Source organism: Pelodiscus sinensis, chromosome 2, assembly GCF_052426305.1.
Source record: "Pelodiscus sinensis isolate ZL-2025 chromosome 2, ASM5242630v1, whole genome shotgun sequence".
NCBI lineage: Eukaryota > Metazoa > Chordata > Testudines > Trionychidae > Pelodiscus > Pelodiscus sinensis.
Genome location: NC_143053.1, coordinates 198,670,869 through 198,688,270, shown reverse-complemented (window position 1 = coordinate 198,688,270; position 17,402 = coordinate 198,670,869). Strand labels below are relative to the sequence as shown.

General features: G+C 41.2%; 1 protein-coding gene across 1 annotated transcript in view; it reads right to left on the bottom strand.

The window, feature by feature from the left end:
• Positions 1 to 692: 692 nt before the first annotated feature.
• The window catches only part of JAZF1 (JAZF zinc finger 1), a 311,555-nt gene continuing 294,845 nt past the window's right edge, over positions 693 to 17,402 (bottom strand). The window contains exons 4-5 of the mRNA XM_075922158.2: positions 17,082 to 17,251; positions 693 to 2,975 (exon numbers count right to left, since the gene is read on the bottom strand). Of these exons, the coding sequence (XP_075778273.1) occupies positions 2,799 to 2,975; positions 17,082 to 17,251 (347 nt within the window). The 3' untranslated portion in view covers positions 693 to 2,798. The remainder of the gene's footprint in view (positions 2,976 to 17,081; positions 17,252 to 17,402) is intronic.

The window sequence follows — 17,402 nt, the reverse complement described above, 5'->3', positions numbered from 1 at the left end:
GATGGGTTCCCGGGGCAAACATATTCTAACTGAAAAATCTTTGATCAAGTGCTTGCACAGCAAAAGTGGAGCATCAACTGGGACACATCTTAAAGAGCCTCAGTTACTGCACAAAACAAGCAGTTTTTTTTCCCTCCAAGTGATAAGAGGAGCAGGGAGATTTGTACTTGTTACATACCAACCAAGTGTTCTGGTTTACGAAAGGACAGGTATCAAACCCCCAAAGTAGGTTCCTATTTAACCTTCCAAATCCTCAGGGATGGAGGCATGGTCGAGATGAAAGGATACTAACTAAAGGCCACCTAAGCTGGGCTGCTTTGGGTCAATGGGGAATATGAATATGAACACTTTACCTGGCCAGTCTTGAATCTCTGAATGAAGATGTCATCAGCAGCTTCAGAAGAATTCACTTTTTCTTTAAATATGTGAGTTTTATGTGGGAAACAACAGAAGCTGTTGGCTACAACTAAAAGCTTGCACATTTTAAAAATCTTGATTTTAGCATTAAGGATATTTTGTAACATTCCACAAAATCTGATAACTAAACAGTTTGCCCAGATATTTTGGTGCATTTGGTTTTAATTATTACATTGAGAAACTGCCAGAAAAGGAACTGAATAATACATAAAAATTCTATCGTTCTGCACAGACCCAAATGATCACCCTTAAAGATAAGGTTATAGAAGAGAAGTAAAAACAAAGTATTCACATTTGATTTGGGTCAGAGGCAGTTTATTTTAAATGTGATTTGATTTACATTTATTATAAGCAGCTTTCTTGACAGGAATTTTGATTCATTAAGTTGCCTTCAGTTCTAAAACAAACCTCTGTTACTTTCAAACTTAATGTACTTTGTCCCCAACAAAACATATGAAAATATAATTTAAAGCACACTTTTCACAGACACAGTACAATACATTCACTATACACAGTATAACAAAATAGTCCCATCTTTACCTGTTTAATAATACTGTCACAATGAATAGGTAAATAGAAACTGGAATTTCATTTTTATAGTTGAAAGGAATTTACATGCAATGATTTTTATGACTGTTTAGCTGTTGAACTAACTTATCCAGCTTACAGTTTCTTACACTAGAGTAGAGAGCCCAGATGATACATGCTGTCCAGACCTGCTGCCATAACCATACAAAAGGAAGGAAGTACTCAAATGAAATCTAATCTTTTACACATCAACAAATTGATTCTTATGTCTGGATCATTTAAACTGAACTAACACTTTATTACAAAACCACTATCTCCTCTTTAGGATTTGAGGCAATTACGATTTGTTTACATGGGGTTTTGCAAATGCTTCTTTAAAACCTCATTATGAGGGAGTCAATAGTTAGTTAACAGAAAATTGTTGTCATTTCATAGTTTATTTTATATGTTTTAGAAAAAAGCAGAGGTCTGTTTCCAATTTGTCTGAATTTGCATTCAAAATACACAGAGGAAAGTTACTTATTTCAAAACACTTAATTTGTTTTAATGAGAAATAGGTCTGAATTTTTATAGAGTTGTTTTTTTCTAAGCTTCAAAGAATAGCACTTGTGAGAGAAGAATGCTCAAGGCATGATGGTACTGTAAGCAATGCATGTTCGGGTATGGTCCAGACAAGTTATTTTATGATGGCTCTTGTTTCAAATCAATCTTTGACATTGGCTGCAGTAAGGCTCATGTCATATTTCAGCAAAGTGATTTGTAAAGCTAAACAGACATTTCCAATTGGAATGTGGTGATTTACAATAAGAGGCAAAAATATACAAAGAAAATTTCAAAATATAATGAACATGAAAAAGGGTCACTAGAAATCTCCATAACATCTCCTTAACCCAAACTTAGAATTTTTAAATTTTTATTTGCAACCACAGACAAACTAGTACAGTAGTTGCAAGAATTGGCAATGCATAAAACATTAAATCTGTTGGCAACAGAGAACTACAAAGTGCTTTAAAACTTCATCTGAGATGAAGATAAAATTGTTTCTCTCTCATACAAATTTGCACTTAAGTATTTCTAAGTGTCTTTCTAACCATAGATTTCAAAAGAAAATACTTAGTTGGCCTGGGATCTTGGTCCTCAAAAGTGTGATGGGCATGAACTTAATAAATCATCTTGTACAAAAAAAGTAATAATCATAATTCTAATGGTGATTGTTTACTAGTTCAAATGGCAAGATTTTCAGCATTTCAAAAGGGAAAAAAGAATTTGCAAGATAATATAAAATACAGCAAGCACACTTTTACGTATGTTATTTAAGTATGAAAATATTTTAGCATATTATGTTAAACATTCTTTCTTATTTATATTTCCAATACCTAAAGACTTGCTACACCACTGATATTTCCATTATGTAAGGCATGTTAACCAGTTTGACAATGGTGGTATTGTTTTGGTTTTTACACACACATGAACTGATGTGTTGAAAATCTTCAACCACATTACAATCTTGAAATGATGTCAGTGCCAAGCTTTCCTCCCCATACCCTTATTTAACACTGCAGTACAACTAAATATGCAACACCCCCTAATTTTTGTGTGGGGAAAGTGTTCTGAAGAACCTATAGCTTTTTTAGCACCTTATATCAAATAATGAAAATGGGTATGATGATTACAAGTGCAAATGTACAAAATCATTAACTCTACAAAGATACATCATTCCAAAATTACAGAAAAATTTAAAGCATGCATTTAATTTTTTTAAGGGTTGCTGAATGCTTCCCCTGAAAAAGGTGGCTGTTTTCAAAATCAGCAACTGCTGGTGAGGATTTCTTGGCACATTTGTGACCAGCATGTTATTGCTGCATCTTCCTGATAATCTCAGCAGACACGGGGGGATGGAAATTGATTGTGTGGTGCCGCAAGCCCTGAGCTGTCTTGTAACTCTTTCCACAACGACATTTGAATGGCTTGCGTACACGGATCTGTGTTCTGTGGCCATTCTTGGCATGGTACTTTATACCGTTCACATTCTGTGGGTGAAAGAGTGAAATATTGGTTGTCGCACATGGTCTAACATCATTGTTTGGCTTCTTGATCTAAAACCTGGAATTATTAAACTTGTGGAGACAAAATTGCATGGTTATGGTGGGTCTCTAGGACAGTACAAATACACCCTCTCTTTTTATGCATTCAAAATAGGACTAAGGGCTTAGGCTCTAAGAAGGTATCTGTGCAAACTAGGGAATGTAATTTGAATGGCTCAAACTTACCTGAGAAACCTATCACTGAATGGTTCATCTTTTTAAAATTAATATCAGGTGGTATTAAAAGAAAGACTGGAGGTTCTTCAAGAGGTGTGGTCCCTCTTTATAGTCCAAATGTGGATATGCATCCATGCCATGTACCAGAAGCTTTCAGCACCACACTGACCGTCATGCATGTCATACATCACCTCGTATTCCAAGAGAGGTTATAAGACGCCATTCAGTGCAATAGCCCCTTAGCCTGATTCAGCAGTAAGAGGATGACTGTTACAGTGGAGGGGATGGTGGATGGTGTTGAAATACAAATTGGGACCATGCGTCTTAAAGAACCTCTTGTTACAAGTAAGCAACCTCCTCTTCAAGTGATGATCCCTATGTATATTCCAAACACGGGAGAGTACCACACATGGATCAGCTCAGAGATAGGTGCAAGGATGTAAGAGAAAGCCATCTGCAGGAAGGCTGGTCCACAGTTGCATCTTTGGCTGCCTCTGCTGATGCTGTAATGGGTGGTGAAGGTATGTACAGAGTGCCAGATTGCAGATGTCATACCAGTGACATCTGATAGGGAAGTGGAAGTAGTCATTTGTACCTTTGTGGATAGGGCTGTAATGCTGCCAGGTGGTGTGATATTGGGACTCCATGATGCAGGGAGAGATCCATCTGGAAATACACTGTGGAAAAAGGACTTGGTTTTTGGACCATTCCATAATGGCAATGAAGAGACATGGGCCCTGTCTAGGTAGAATGTGAGTGCAAAGCAGACATCCAAGGAGTTCAGGGTCCTATCCATGGAAGCAGCGTGCAATTAAGGTGGAATCTGGGGGAGATGGATGGATTGGTTGAGGTAGAATTCTGAGATACTTTCAGGAGAAACTTAAAGTGAAGGCGCAATGAGACCTTATTATTATGGAAGTCTGTGTATAAGGGATCATCCATCATTGCCACCAGTTTTCAGACCCACCAAGTGGAGGTGATGGCCACAAAGTAGACTACCTTTATGTATAAGTGTGACAGAGCACACGACGAGAGGCTCAGAGGGAGCTCTGGGAAGGGCAGAGAGCATAAGACTTAAGTTCCAAAAATGGGGCAGGTTTAAGGGCCGGGGGAAGATGTTCATCAGCTCTTTCAGAAATTGGGTAGTGATAGGGTGTGTAAACAAGTAGCTGTCTACCAGATGGAGGAAGGTACTAAGAACAACCAGGTATACTCAGAGCTGAAGGTGAGGTCTGAGGTTCTAAGAGGTAGTCCAGGATGATGGGGAAAGAGATGTTCTTGAGGGGGAAATGGTGCTGTGCTCAGGAGGTGAAATGCTTCCATTCTACTGTATAGCATTAGTTATCTATACAATGGACAGATACTCTCATAGAGATTGAGCCCAGCGAAGTGAAAAGATTCTAATTCCAACCATGCAGCACTAGGGGAGGAGGGGGAGAAATAGGCCTACATGGCCTCTTACAACCTCACCTGGAGCATGAGGCAACATATGATGTGCATGCCAGTCAACAGATACAGTTGCTGAAAATTTCTGGTGCATGGCACACCTGTGTTTGGAATACATACAGGGATCATCAATTGAAGGAGAACAGATGGTTTTTACTGCTTAACACCTTGAATGGACCACAGGAAAATCCTTATTCCATGCTACTGGAAAAGTACCAGGAAGTTAACTTAGATTGTTTGTTTATAAAACAAGCCCTATGGTAAGCGGGGGGTGCAAATCTAGCTCATATTAGCCTGAAGCCTTTTACCTGGCTGTGCCTGCCTATCTACCCTGCTGCCAAACATGAAAAGTTCCATGATGCACTTTAATCTCCTAGTTCAAAACATAGGGAAACTTAAAAAGAGCAAAGATACAAAAAGAGAGCACAATAATATTCAGCTACACTCTTTCAAAGGGCTCAAAGCAGCTGCCACCATTTGCCCTATTTTTATTGTAAGATTTTAAACAATTTTTATGAGGCAGCAACAAATCTCGATAGCCTTACAGCAGAGGTTCTGAACCCAGGGCCCACGAGCCACTTGCGGCCCAATCAGCACAGAGCTGCAGCCCATGTGACATCCTCAGGATCATGCAGGTAATGTATACTGCGTAGATGTGGCCTACATTACACACACACACACACAAGCTGCGTATGCCATCCACAATGGTAAACAGAACCACTGCTTTAATTCGCTAACACTTCCAGCTAACTCTGCAATACCACTGACTTCCTGAGGAAACTCCAAAACATCAATAAACTCCCTGAAAATACCATTCTGGCTACCATGGATGTAGAAGCCCTCTACACCAACATTCCACACGAAGACGGATTACAGGCCATCAGGAACACCATCCCGGATAACAACACTGCACACCTGATTGCAGAGCTCTGCGATTTTGTCCTCACCCACAACTACTTCCAATTCAGAAACAATTTCTATCTCCAAATCAGCGGCACAGCCATGGGCACACGCATGGCACCACAATATGCCAACATTTTTATGGCTGACCTTGAACAACATTTCCTCAGCTCTCGCCCCCTAACATCCCTTCTTTACTTATGCTACATCGATGACATCATCATATGGACACATGGTAAAGAGACTCTTGAAGAATTCCACCAGGATTTCAACAACTTCCACCCCACTATCAACCTCAGCCTGGACCAGTTCACAAGGGAAATCCACTTCCTGGATACTACAGTAAAGTTAAATAATGGACAACTTTCAACCATCCTATATCGTAAACCCACAGACCGCTACACTTACCTTCATGCTTCCAGCTCCCATCCCAGACACATTTTTCAGTCGATTGTATACAGCCAAGCCCTATGATACAACCGGATTTGCTCCGACCCCACAGACCGAGACAATCCCCTACAGGATCTTTACAGAGCATTCCTAAAACTGAAATACCCACCTGGGGAAGTGAAAAAACAAATCGACAGAGCCAAAAAAATACCCAGACATGAACTACTTCAAGACAGACCCAAAAGAGAAAATAACAGAACTCCTCGTGTTGTTACCTACAGTCCACAACTCAGACCCCTCCAATGCATTATACACAATCTACAACCCATCCTGGAAAATAATCCCTCACTCTTAGAGGCCTTGGGAGAAAAACCTATTCTTGCTTACAGACAACTCCCTAACCTGAAACGTATTCTTTCTGAGAACCATGCCACACAACCACATCATAAGCCTCCAGGAACCCAGCCCTGCAACCAGAAAAGATGCCAACTCTTCCCACATATCTACACTGACGAATTCATCACAAGCCACAAAATCAAAGGGTCATTTGACTGCTCATCTAGTAATTTGATCTACGCCATCAAATGCCAACAATGCCCCTCTACTATATATATTGGTCAAACTGGACGTTCTCTACAGGAAAGAATCAATGGACACAAATCGGATATACATAAAGAAAATACTCAGAAGCCAGTGGTAGAACATTTCTGTTTACCTAACCATAATCTCTCAGATCTGAAGGTGGCGGTTTTGGCACAGGCCAGTTCCTCAAGCCAAATACACAGGGAAAGCTTGGAATTACAATACATATGCACATTCAATTCAATTACTAATGGACTTAAAGAGCCCATCATCCCATATCTTGATTTTCACTGAAGGTGCCAACAGCTTTCTGAATGGTATCCTTCCTGCCTTACCAATCTATCCACTGACTTTGATCTTTATCTACTCAGGTTTAGCACCCTTTCTCCTGATACTTTATGTATAGAGGTAGGGGGATGGGCGATAGAGCATCTTTCTCTTCCTCTTCCCCTTCCCTTCTCCTATTTAGTTTGAGTTTTCTTATTCCCTAGTCATAACTCCGGTCATCTGAAGAAGTGGGCTGTGCCTACACAAGCTCATGACACCATCTACATGTTTTGTTAGTTTATAAAGTGCTACTAGACCATTTACTTGCTGTTTAATTCTCTAGGTATTGTACATGTAAGTACACTGTGAACGACTGGTTGGACTTTCATGTGATTTCACAAGCCTCCCCATTTCTCTAACCTCATGCCTAAAATACATTAGAAAAATAACCATGGTTTGAGGGCTTTTACCACAGAAACCACAACTCTCTCGCTGTCTTAGAGAAGAACTATTCTGCTTAGAATCGCTACCATCACAGGTCCTACATAGTTAACCTTTAAGGGAAGATAATGTCAACTTTTCCTGAGACGATCCTCCTTAAGTAACTTTTAGTTTCACTTTTAGGATCAGGAAGCTGGCAGCTCAAGGGCCTTGGACTAAGACTGCTTGAAAGCCTCTGTTGATTTCCTTATGTAGTAACATCGTCTAAGGCAGGGATGGGCAATAATTTTTGCTGGGAGGCCACTCCAGAGCAGTTGAGGTATTAATGGAGGGGGTGCAGAGTCTGGAATGGAGGGTGGGTGCAGAAGGGAGCTTGGGGTGAGGGGTTGGGGTGCAGGAGAGAGAATGGGGTCTGTGAGGGAGTTTGGGTGAAGGAAGTAGTTGTGTCCTAGGGTAGGAGACTGGGGGTGCAGGGTTTTGGAATGTGAGCTAGGGTCAGAGGGGTTTGTGATCTTGTGTAGGCGATTGGGGTGCCAGATCTGGGAGGAGGTATGGGTGCATCTGGAGTAGCAGGACAAGAGTAGGGGGCAGAGGGTTGGGGAAGGGAAGGTCTGGAATGCCAGAGGGAGGCTCTGGCCAGGAGACTTACCACCCAGCAGCCAAACCAGTGTGCGTGCAGAGCTAAATGCTTGCAGTTTAAAATGTTTCTGCCTACTCGGCCATGTGCTTGAGTGAGTAACTGAGCAGGAGGGGTGTTTGCTTCATGGTTGCCTGTTATTCAAACAGGCAGCTTCCATTGGCCATTTTCTGGCTGGAAACCAGCCAATGGGATCTGAATCTTCCTTCCTCCCCTCCCATCTCATAAAGAGAAAGCACCCAGCAGCCGCATTTCTCAGTGGCATGCGGGACAAGCAGGGGAGCCTGCCTACGGCTTCCCATTGCCTCTGTGGGCCTGATCTGGTGACTTGACAGGCCACATCCGGCCCGTGGGCCATATTTTGCCCAGGCCTGATCTAAGCTGCGACTTTTTTAGATATCTGCCTTAGTGGGTTGAATGACTTGTTAAGGACTCATCTCACTGAGGCATGTTCTTTCTCTCAAGGCTTGTTTACATGGCTTAGGAAAGTTCATTTAAAAACTAGTAACTTTTAGAGCGCACTGAATACCCTATGTAGACATTGCTGCTACTAACGGAAAAGTAGTTAGTTCATGTTAATGTAGAAGTAGGTGCCTTTTACTTCACACCTGCAGAGTATTCATGGAGCAGTGGGAGCATAAATCACACTCCTCTAATGCACCTTACTGAGCTGTGTAGACAAGCCCCAAGTATATCATCTGTTTCCTCTTTAAGGGTCTGGGCCTTTGGATAAACTAGGAGAGTCTAAGGTTGACTTTCATTATAGCAGCTGTGAACTATCCAGAAGAAAGGTTTATGAACATTCAAAGGGCAATTACTATGACGAGGTCATAGCCCTTGAAGTCAACTCCTTTCTGAAGCTTGTAGGTTTGACTGGCTGCATTTACACTGTTTACTAGACTAAGAGGACTGCATACTAATATACGCTAATTTCTATCTGGAAAGTAAGGGCATAATCAATCAGACTTAGATTCAGAAATTCTTACTATGCTGAGCACTATCTTCTAGTAGTTATAAGGTAGCAAGGAGGATTTGTTAAGATGAGGACCTCAGCTAAACCAGAAATTCAGAAGCTGTGTGGAAGTTCCGAAAATCCAGCACTCTTAATTACGTCCTGAACAGGACAACTGCCGCTGGACAATTCACCAATGAAGAAGCTCCATTAAAGAGGAACTGAGATTCCTTTGTGTTCCAGAACATGAAAGTTGGTAGCTAAAAAATGAAACCTCAGAGGCAGGAAATAATGGAACAAAAATATCAGAAAATCAAGAAGTGCAGGTAAAGTTATACCTCCCACAACACACATCCTTTTAAAAGTCTAATTCCAAACTATCAAAGATGTATCTATTCTGGACTGTGATATGTTCTATTCTATGCTCTGTGTAAGAAATCTGTGTTCCTAATCCTGTGCTGACCTTCCCTGACAATTTCAAGCATTTTGTGTCAGAAGCAATATTACACAACTTTAAACCTTTACTAGACAATCAGTGATTAGTGGAGTCTGCATCACAATGTCCCATCTCATCTAACACTACCCTAAAGTTTCTCCTGATTCATTTTACTGTACGCTCTCTAGCTACTTTTCTTTTGTTTTTTTGTTTTTGTTAAAGCAATTTTCTCTAACTTAGTATAAAATTAAGCCTATCAACTGCTTGTGATGGACCTTTAGAATAGTGGTTCCCGGGTGGTCCACGATGGTTCAGCAGGGGGTCTGTGGAAAGTTTAAAAATAAGGATCGGGCCCACCACAGTGAACCCGATGCTAACTTTTCTTTTTCTTTTTTTTTTTTTTTTTATCCCCCGGGGTGGGGAATCCATGAAATTTTAATAGATTGAAAAGGGGTCCATATGCTTGAAAGCATTGAGGACCACTGCTTTAGAATAAAGTCTTGGGGATGAAGTGCTAATCTTCAATGACAGTGGTCAAAGTGAGGGTGGAATGACCCAACACAACCCAAGGTTATCTTTAGAAATTTTAGAAAGTTTGGCCAAGTAATGTGAAAGAAGTTTTTCCTTTTTTATAACTTCAAATCAAAATAGTCATTTGATAATTACACTATTATTAAACTGTTCACTTAATGATGGCATATGTGCAGTAAAAAAAAACCCTACAGAGCATAAATACCCTCGGCTTGTATGGCATACGTTTTGCTTCAGATTTACTTAAACTTTGTTATTGATTCTTTAATGGATTATTCTGAAACATCCCATGTGCGGAAACAAGCACACCTCGATGGACAAAGAAGACTGCTCAACCATTTTCCAGGCTGAAGGTGCTAGGAAGTTCTATCTTGACTTGTATTTTAAGATGAATTAGAGAAGGGTTTGAATAGCAGCAAAATGTTCAGGTCATGAGAAACCAACAACATGAAGTTCCAACAACTGTTTTCTTTCAGTGCTTTTATGGAGAGATGTAAATCAAATTTCAAGTCAACGCTTCCAACGTTCTACCAGTACTCTAATATAAACACTGTTGCATGGCTCAGGTTAAGTTTATTGAGGTATAGAGAAAAAAGCTGCCAAAGCTATCTGTCACCTGGCTTTCAGTGGAGGAGGGCAAGAAAATGGGGATGATCTACCGCTAAGCCCCTTTTTCCCAGGTACTGGGTTTAATTCTGCTGTACAATCCTTATCTACCCAAGCTCAATTCTGTCACAAACCCCGTGAGCCACAAGCCTGCTCCCTTCCACTCCTCCATCCACCACACTAGTCTTGTTCCTTCTACATGCCCCGCCTCCCACCTCTGCTTGCTACCTCATGCCTACCAAGCCTCTCCTGCCCATTTGCCCTCAACTCCCACTTACGTCTCTGTCTGGGCTCCCCCAAGACTCCCTCTTTGAAGGCTTTGGGGAGTGGGGGGAGGAGAGGCCCAGTGGCCATTCCCTCATGCTCTTCCATCATCTGAGATGACCAATATGTTTGCATTCTTAGAGGGTGCTAGAAGGGATCACCATCCTTTCCAATCCATTTGGGCAGTTGCCAGCATTTTCAAGAAAAAGATCACTGGGCTTCCCAGCTTCATGGAGCCCAGGCCCATCACACTCACTAAGCCCTTCCCATCGTTCATAGGCAGGGCCCAAGAAAATAATGCGTGTTAGAGGGGTGGGTTTCCTTGCACAAGAGGTATCTTCAGATCATGAAAAGGGAAAGCCCAGTGGGTGATACACAGAGAAACTCTGCCCACTTGGAGGAAGAATTTCTTAGTTTGAAAAGATCCTAAACAAATTAATTACAGATTCTGCCAGCATAAGGCCTATTAAGTGGTCTGTCCTGCCCAAAAATCCCTGTTAATTCCACCTCTCCAAAGATCCTTATTTCTCCTATGCTGACTCTGAACTCCAATGCCACCAATTCTATCCTGGCTCAACTAAATACCCTTCAGAGCCTGCCAGACACTGCTACTCCCAGTCTTTCCAAATCCCCATTCAAAAATGGCAATCCCTGCAAATCTGGGTTTTCCTGTGTTTTCAATCATGTTCACTTGTCTACTCATCTTGGCAGCCGTTGGCTTCCTCAAGCCTCTACCCCATCATTCCCTAATGCTTACATATTCTTAAAAACCAGAAAACCGCTGCCTCAAAAAAAAAAAAAAAAAGAAAGAAAGAAAGAGTAACTGAAGTTGTTCAAAGGCATTTCTTAAAAGCGCCAGTTAAGCCCTTCACATTTAGACCAACCTCAACTGCTGAGCTTTCCATTCAGCCATCATAACAAAGCAGATGCACTCACAGGTCTCTAACCTCCAATTCCCTTTCTTGCAATGATATCCTCTCTTTAGACATATGTGCACCACTGAAACTTAATAATATGCTATTTGTACATGAAAAACTATGACCATGGAGTTGATCTGTACCTTGTGCAGAGAAACTGGATATGTGAATTGTGGGTTGTGTTGAAATCGAAAGGGCATTTGTGTGTCAATGAGAATTCTGTGCGCAATATTTTAATGGTGAGATACATGAATTGAGCTTGTCTGGATGAATATTGTGCCCAACTTCCTGGATTTTTAGTGACTGTATCAACAGGAAATGCACTTGAACTATCTTATCTGGAAGTTTTGTGGGCAATTCAAATACTCTCCTATTTTTATTTTGTTTACAATAGAGTATATGATAGATACTCTGTACACACACTATATCTGAATCTAGCTAGCTACAAAAATAAATGTATTAATGAACTATTTCTATTACGTGGATCTGAAACATTTCATTTGATCTTTAGCAGCTGCCTAAATAATTTCCTCTGCATCAAAGATACGTTTCAGCTTTTCCAAATTAGACAATACATTGTTGATGTTGGCCGACATGATCAAAATAAGAATCTACTCTTATGCTATTAAATCTGTATTTTGTCCCCAGAAAGGTGGGATTTTCAGACCTGCCTTCCAGTGTTCTCCCTCTAAGCTGCATGGTAGCACCGCTTCACAGGTGATTAATCAGCCCCGCCCAGTCAATCAGCGCCCTGCACAGAGCCCTGAGCCTCTGATTGGGCGAGGCTTATAAATCACCTGTGAAGCTGTGCTGCCATGCCGTCAGAAACAGAATTCCAGCTGACCTAAATATATACCTCAATATACACCTAAATGTTGATCAAGAGCCCAACATTTGGCTGTTTAAACTTTGCAGAAACAGCGTTCAAGCATGTTATACCTCCCTCAGATTGAAGAGAACCCATTTAGACCATGGCTAAAGATCAAATTATAAAAGTTTCAAATGTGTGAAATATAAATAATACATAAATACAACTTCACAGGAACAACTGAGATCATCTAGAAATCAGTGAATTACACAAAAATGTTGTTTTTGCCAACTGAATTTTCTCCAATAAAAGACTAGAGGGCAGTGTCCTCTGCTTGTTAAGCAGGGAGGCAGGAAGGAAGGCGTGGCAGCTGAGGGGGGAAGGGCTGTGGGATGCAAAGTGACATGGTGATGTCACTCTGTCGTCCCACAGGAAAACCTTTTTTAAATAATATAGATAGATATTATCTCATCAACCCTGTCTCTCTCTAATGAGTTACTTAGGTGCTTTTGAAATTCCCTCCAAATATTTACTTAGAACTAGGGATGTTATTGGGCAATTGAATAATTGGCTACGTCTAGACTACATCCCCTTTTCGTAAAAGGGATGTAAATTAGACGTATTGCAATTGCTATTGAAGCGAGGATTTAAATCTCCCCCGCTTCATTAGCATAAAAATGGCTGCTGCTTTTTTTCGGCACGGAGCTTTGCTGGAAAAAAGCACCAGTCTAGACGCTGATCTTGCGGAAAATAAAGCCTTTTCCGAAAGATCCCTCTATGAAATAAGGGATAAGGGATCTTTCGGAAAAGGCTTTATTTTCCGCAAGATCAGCATCTAGACTGGCGCTTTTTTCCGGCAAAGCTCCATGCTGGAAAAAAGCGGCAGCCATTTTTATGCTAATGAAGCGGGGGAGATTTAAATCCCCGCTTCATTAGCAATTGCGATACGTCTAATTTACATCCCTTTTATGAAAAAGGGATGTAGTCTCGACATAGCCAGCGAGTAACTGCACGAATTCTCATCAGTTACTCGACTAGTCTATAGTCCCTGGGGCGGGGCCGGCAGCCAGTACACTCGGGTCCCACTTCCAGGGAGCCCCCTGCCAACCTGTGCTGCTGCTTCTGTATCAGAGGAGCAGTGTGGGGTGCCAGGCAGGAGCCAGTCCACAAGGGGAGCCAGTTTAAAAAACAGTTCTCCATGCAGACCGGCTGCCTGCCACCCTGTGCTGCTGCCTTTGATACAAAGGCTGCTCTGCCTCCCTTGTCTTCAGGGAGCTCAGATCCCCCATGGATAGGGGCCGGCTGCTGCTGGAGCAACTAATCTCCAGGGCGGGTCCAGGTTCCCCTGCCCTTGCCCTCTGCTTCCACAGAGCCAGTGCTGGGGGGAATCCAGCTTTTAAGTAGCAAGGGGGGGGGGGGGAATACACGTAGTCAATAAGACTAACCGATAAACCTAGGCTTATCAGTTAATGGTACAATCCACTACACATTGACACCCTACTTAGAATCATGGTGTCCAACCAGTTCTGAAAACAGAACTATAGCTATAGCCAACTAGCCACACACAACTGGCCAAATAACCACACTGTTCAAGCCAACTAGCCACACTTAACGGGCAAGAGAGTCACATGTGGCAAGCGACTAGCATGTTGGACACCACAGACTTAGAACCTTAGACTTAGAATGAAGCTCAGGCTCATATTTTAGAAAATTCTGATAGGCTGATTACAGTAAATGGAGGCTGGAGTAACAAAACATTATTATTATAATTTATTGGTAGATAATTGTGTCTTTTTTTTAAACTACTACAAAACAGCAATTAAAGACACTCCCCACATTCCCCTTACATCCCAAAACCTATGGGGGGCCCAGGCTGGTAGATTTTGTGTACTCTAGCGCCATGATGTGGCAGCAGGCTGTGTGGGCCCTGTGTGGGCTCCCCAATGCTGGGAGAGGGACCCTGAGCCTCAGAGACGGATCCAGGCAAGCCAGGGGGCACATCTGGCCCTTAGGCCTGATGTTCCCCATCCCAATCTAAATGATGAATAAAAGGAACTTGTGCTCTTTCTTCCTCCCTTCCCTACAGACATAATTTAGACCTTCTCAGGTGGCTCTGCTAATTACTGTACATGTACATCTATGTTCCGGTTTGTAGCCACATTTCTGTTTTCAGCCATCAGTGTTAATACCCAGCTCCTAGTAGGAAGTTCCAGTGCATGGCCCTTTGATATCAAGACTCTGACTAAATTCAGCAGAGATTTCTTCCGAGTGGGGGTTAAACAGAAGGAAGATAAAGAGAAAACATGACAAAACAAAGGGAAAAGGAAACAAAGATAAAACACAAAAAATAAATTAGACAAAGAGGAGATATGAGGAAACAGAAGCAAGTGGCTGGAGGTGAGACAGCTAAAGCAAATGTTTTAACCCGGCTGGACTAAACAGGGGCAGGTATTATTTTTCAGAAACTATGGTACTTTTTATTTGCTGCTTTCTTTGTTTGTCAGCCTCTATATGGGTCGTTAATTTGTTCACCGACTGTTCTAACATTAACGGTGCACAAGACATCCTGTAGACAGTCCTCATGCATTTGAGATGAAGGGAGCAAGATAGCAGAAGCAGGCAGGAACAGCTTGCTTATTTGGCAATAAAAAGACAGAGGAGCTGGCAGTCAAACAGAGAACAGACAGGATATAGCAAATTACAGGGTTCGCCATGCTTTTCTCACTAAAAAGAAATGTTTTCTGCAATGCACACATGCCCTCTTAGGGAAATAACTCCTAACAATGCCATGGCTTGTTTGCTTCCTGAGCTAAACATTTACCTTTCATTCTATACCCTTCCTTTTATATACCTTGTGCTATAAAGAAAATGTGTTCACACCTGCTCACTGACACTTGTAAATAGCCCCCAAAAATCTCACTTCCACCCCTCCCCCAGGGATTGTGCTGAGATTTTCCTGAATAGAACAGTTGTGTAATTCACAATTCAAATTAATTTCTACATCCAGAACACATTTCTATAGAAAGTGTACACTCTTTTGCACACTATTTCCACTTGTGACTGATTTCCATGTACATTTTGTGACAATCATTACTGAATTAAAGGTGCTGTAAGCAGTTCAGGATAGCTGCAGAATCAATAAAAGGAACAAATTTTCAAGTGATGCATTTTTATGCACAGAGTATTTGCTGCTGTCAGGATTAATATACTTTCAAATATTGTCTTCCTGCATTTCTCTTTCAGATTTCAGTTTTTGTATTCCATTTTAGGTCTTTACTCGGCCATTGTTAAAAACCCATATCTTCACTGACAGCTTTGCTGGTGTATGCACTGTAGGATTTTAAAATATTCTCTAATGCTTTATAGAGAACTTTCAAAAACATATAGGCTACGTCTAGACTGCAAGCCTTTTTCGAAAGATACTTTCAAAAAAGCCTCTTTCGAAAAAGAGTGTCTAGACTACAACCAGTACTTTTGAAAAAGCAAGCCGCTTTTTCGAAAGAGAGCACCCAGGCAATCTGGATGCTCTCTTTCGAAAAAGCACAGTTTGCATTACATAGCACCTTTTTTCGAAAGAGCACTTTTGGAAAAAGGCGTTATTCCTTGTAAAACGAGGTTTTCCGCAGTCTAAAAAACTGCCATGTTCTTTCATTTTACTTTTGAAAGAACGTGGCAGCAGTCTAGATGCAGGGGGAAGTGTTTTCGAAAAAAGGCCACTCCCCCCCCCCCCAAAAAAAACACCCTTTAGTCTAGACACACCTTTAGAGAGGTCTACATTTTTATGGCTTAAGTACCTTTGCCTAAAAGATTAATCTGTTCTGTAAGAATCCCTGTGCTCCTGCTCCAATTCATGTGAAATATATTGCTTTGCCTGTAATAGCAGAGAGATCTGCACACTAGAAAACTGTCATGTCATGAGGAGAACATAAGCAGAAGCTGATGAACAGACTTTTATGCAAAGGTCCTCATAAGAAAGAACCAACAAACAAAAAAGATTTCCCAGAATACATGGTATTTAAACAGAGACCTCAATCATGCAATCAAATTCATACAGATTGTCATGCCAAGGAGAAGTCAGAGGGATTCTGCCCCAGTATAAGACTGCCCATACAGATCCATTTTCAGCATCGAGGTCAGAAGTTACACTATACAAAATGTTTTCAGAAGGTTTTTTCACGAGATTATTGTTTAGTCTTCCTTGAGGTGCCTTTGAATGGTACCTTTTCTACCTCACCTGGAGAGGCATGACTGGCATTCTTTCATTGCAGATGGCACAAAATCTACCAGGGTAATATAAAGGGGACCCATTTGAGCATTGGTTTGGAGAAGTTCTGTATGTAATGTGCATAAATCCATTCCACAGATGAATGCTGGCATTATCTTGCCAATTCAGCAGACAATTTTCTTGGAATAAGGACTTCTAATTATAATTATGTGTCCCAATTGCTTTAATAACACCTTTTAGGAATCTCTTTTGATCATTAGACATAGATACAATATATTATGCTGTATAGGATTTGAAAGTGTTTGAGCTAAATCAGTCTGAAGAGAACACTGTGAAGCTTTTCGAGAATCAACTGAAGTCTTATAAAATAAAAGCAAAAGGTGTAATAAAACAGAAAAATGTGACCTGCTTTCACAGATTCTCCCTGCTATGGCTACAAAAAAGAAATAAACCACGTTTCTATTATAGCTCACCTTATATCTTTTTTTACATCCAGGAACAGGACAGGCAAACGGCTTCTCATCCCCTCCATTCATACACATTGAACTGAGGATAGCTTCTGAACTGATGGCGCTTTCTGTGGTCCATGATTCATCACTGTCTGATTCTTCATAGTCTACTTCTTCCTCATCATACTCACTTCCTAAGAAACCAACATATTTCAGAAGAATAAAGTGAAATCATTGAAACACAATTCATATTTATTTCATTATCCCTAGTGTCTTATAACCGGCCTACACCCTTCTTTACAGTTCAGAAAAACAGGTACATTTAATCACATAAAATGTCCTGGC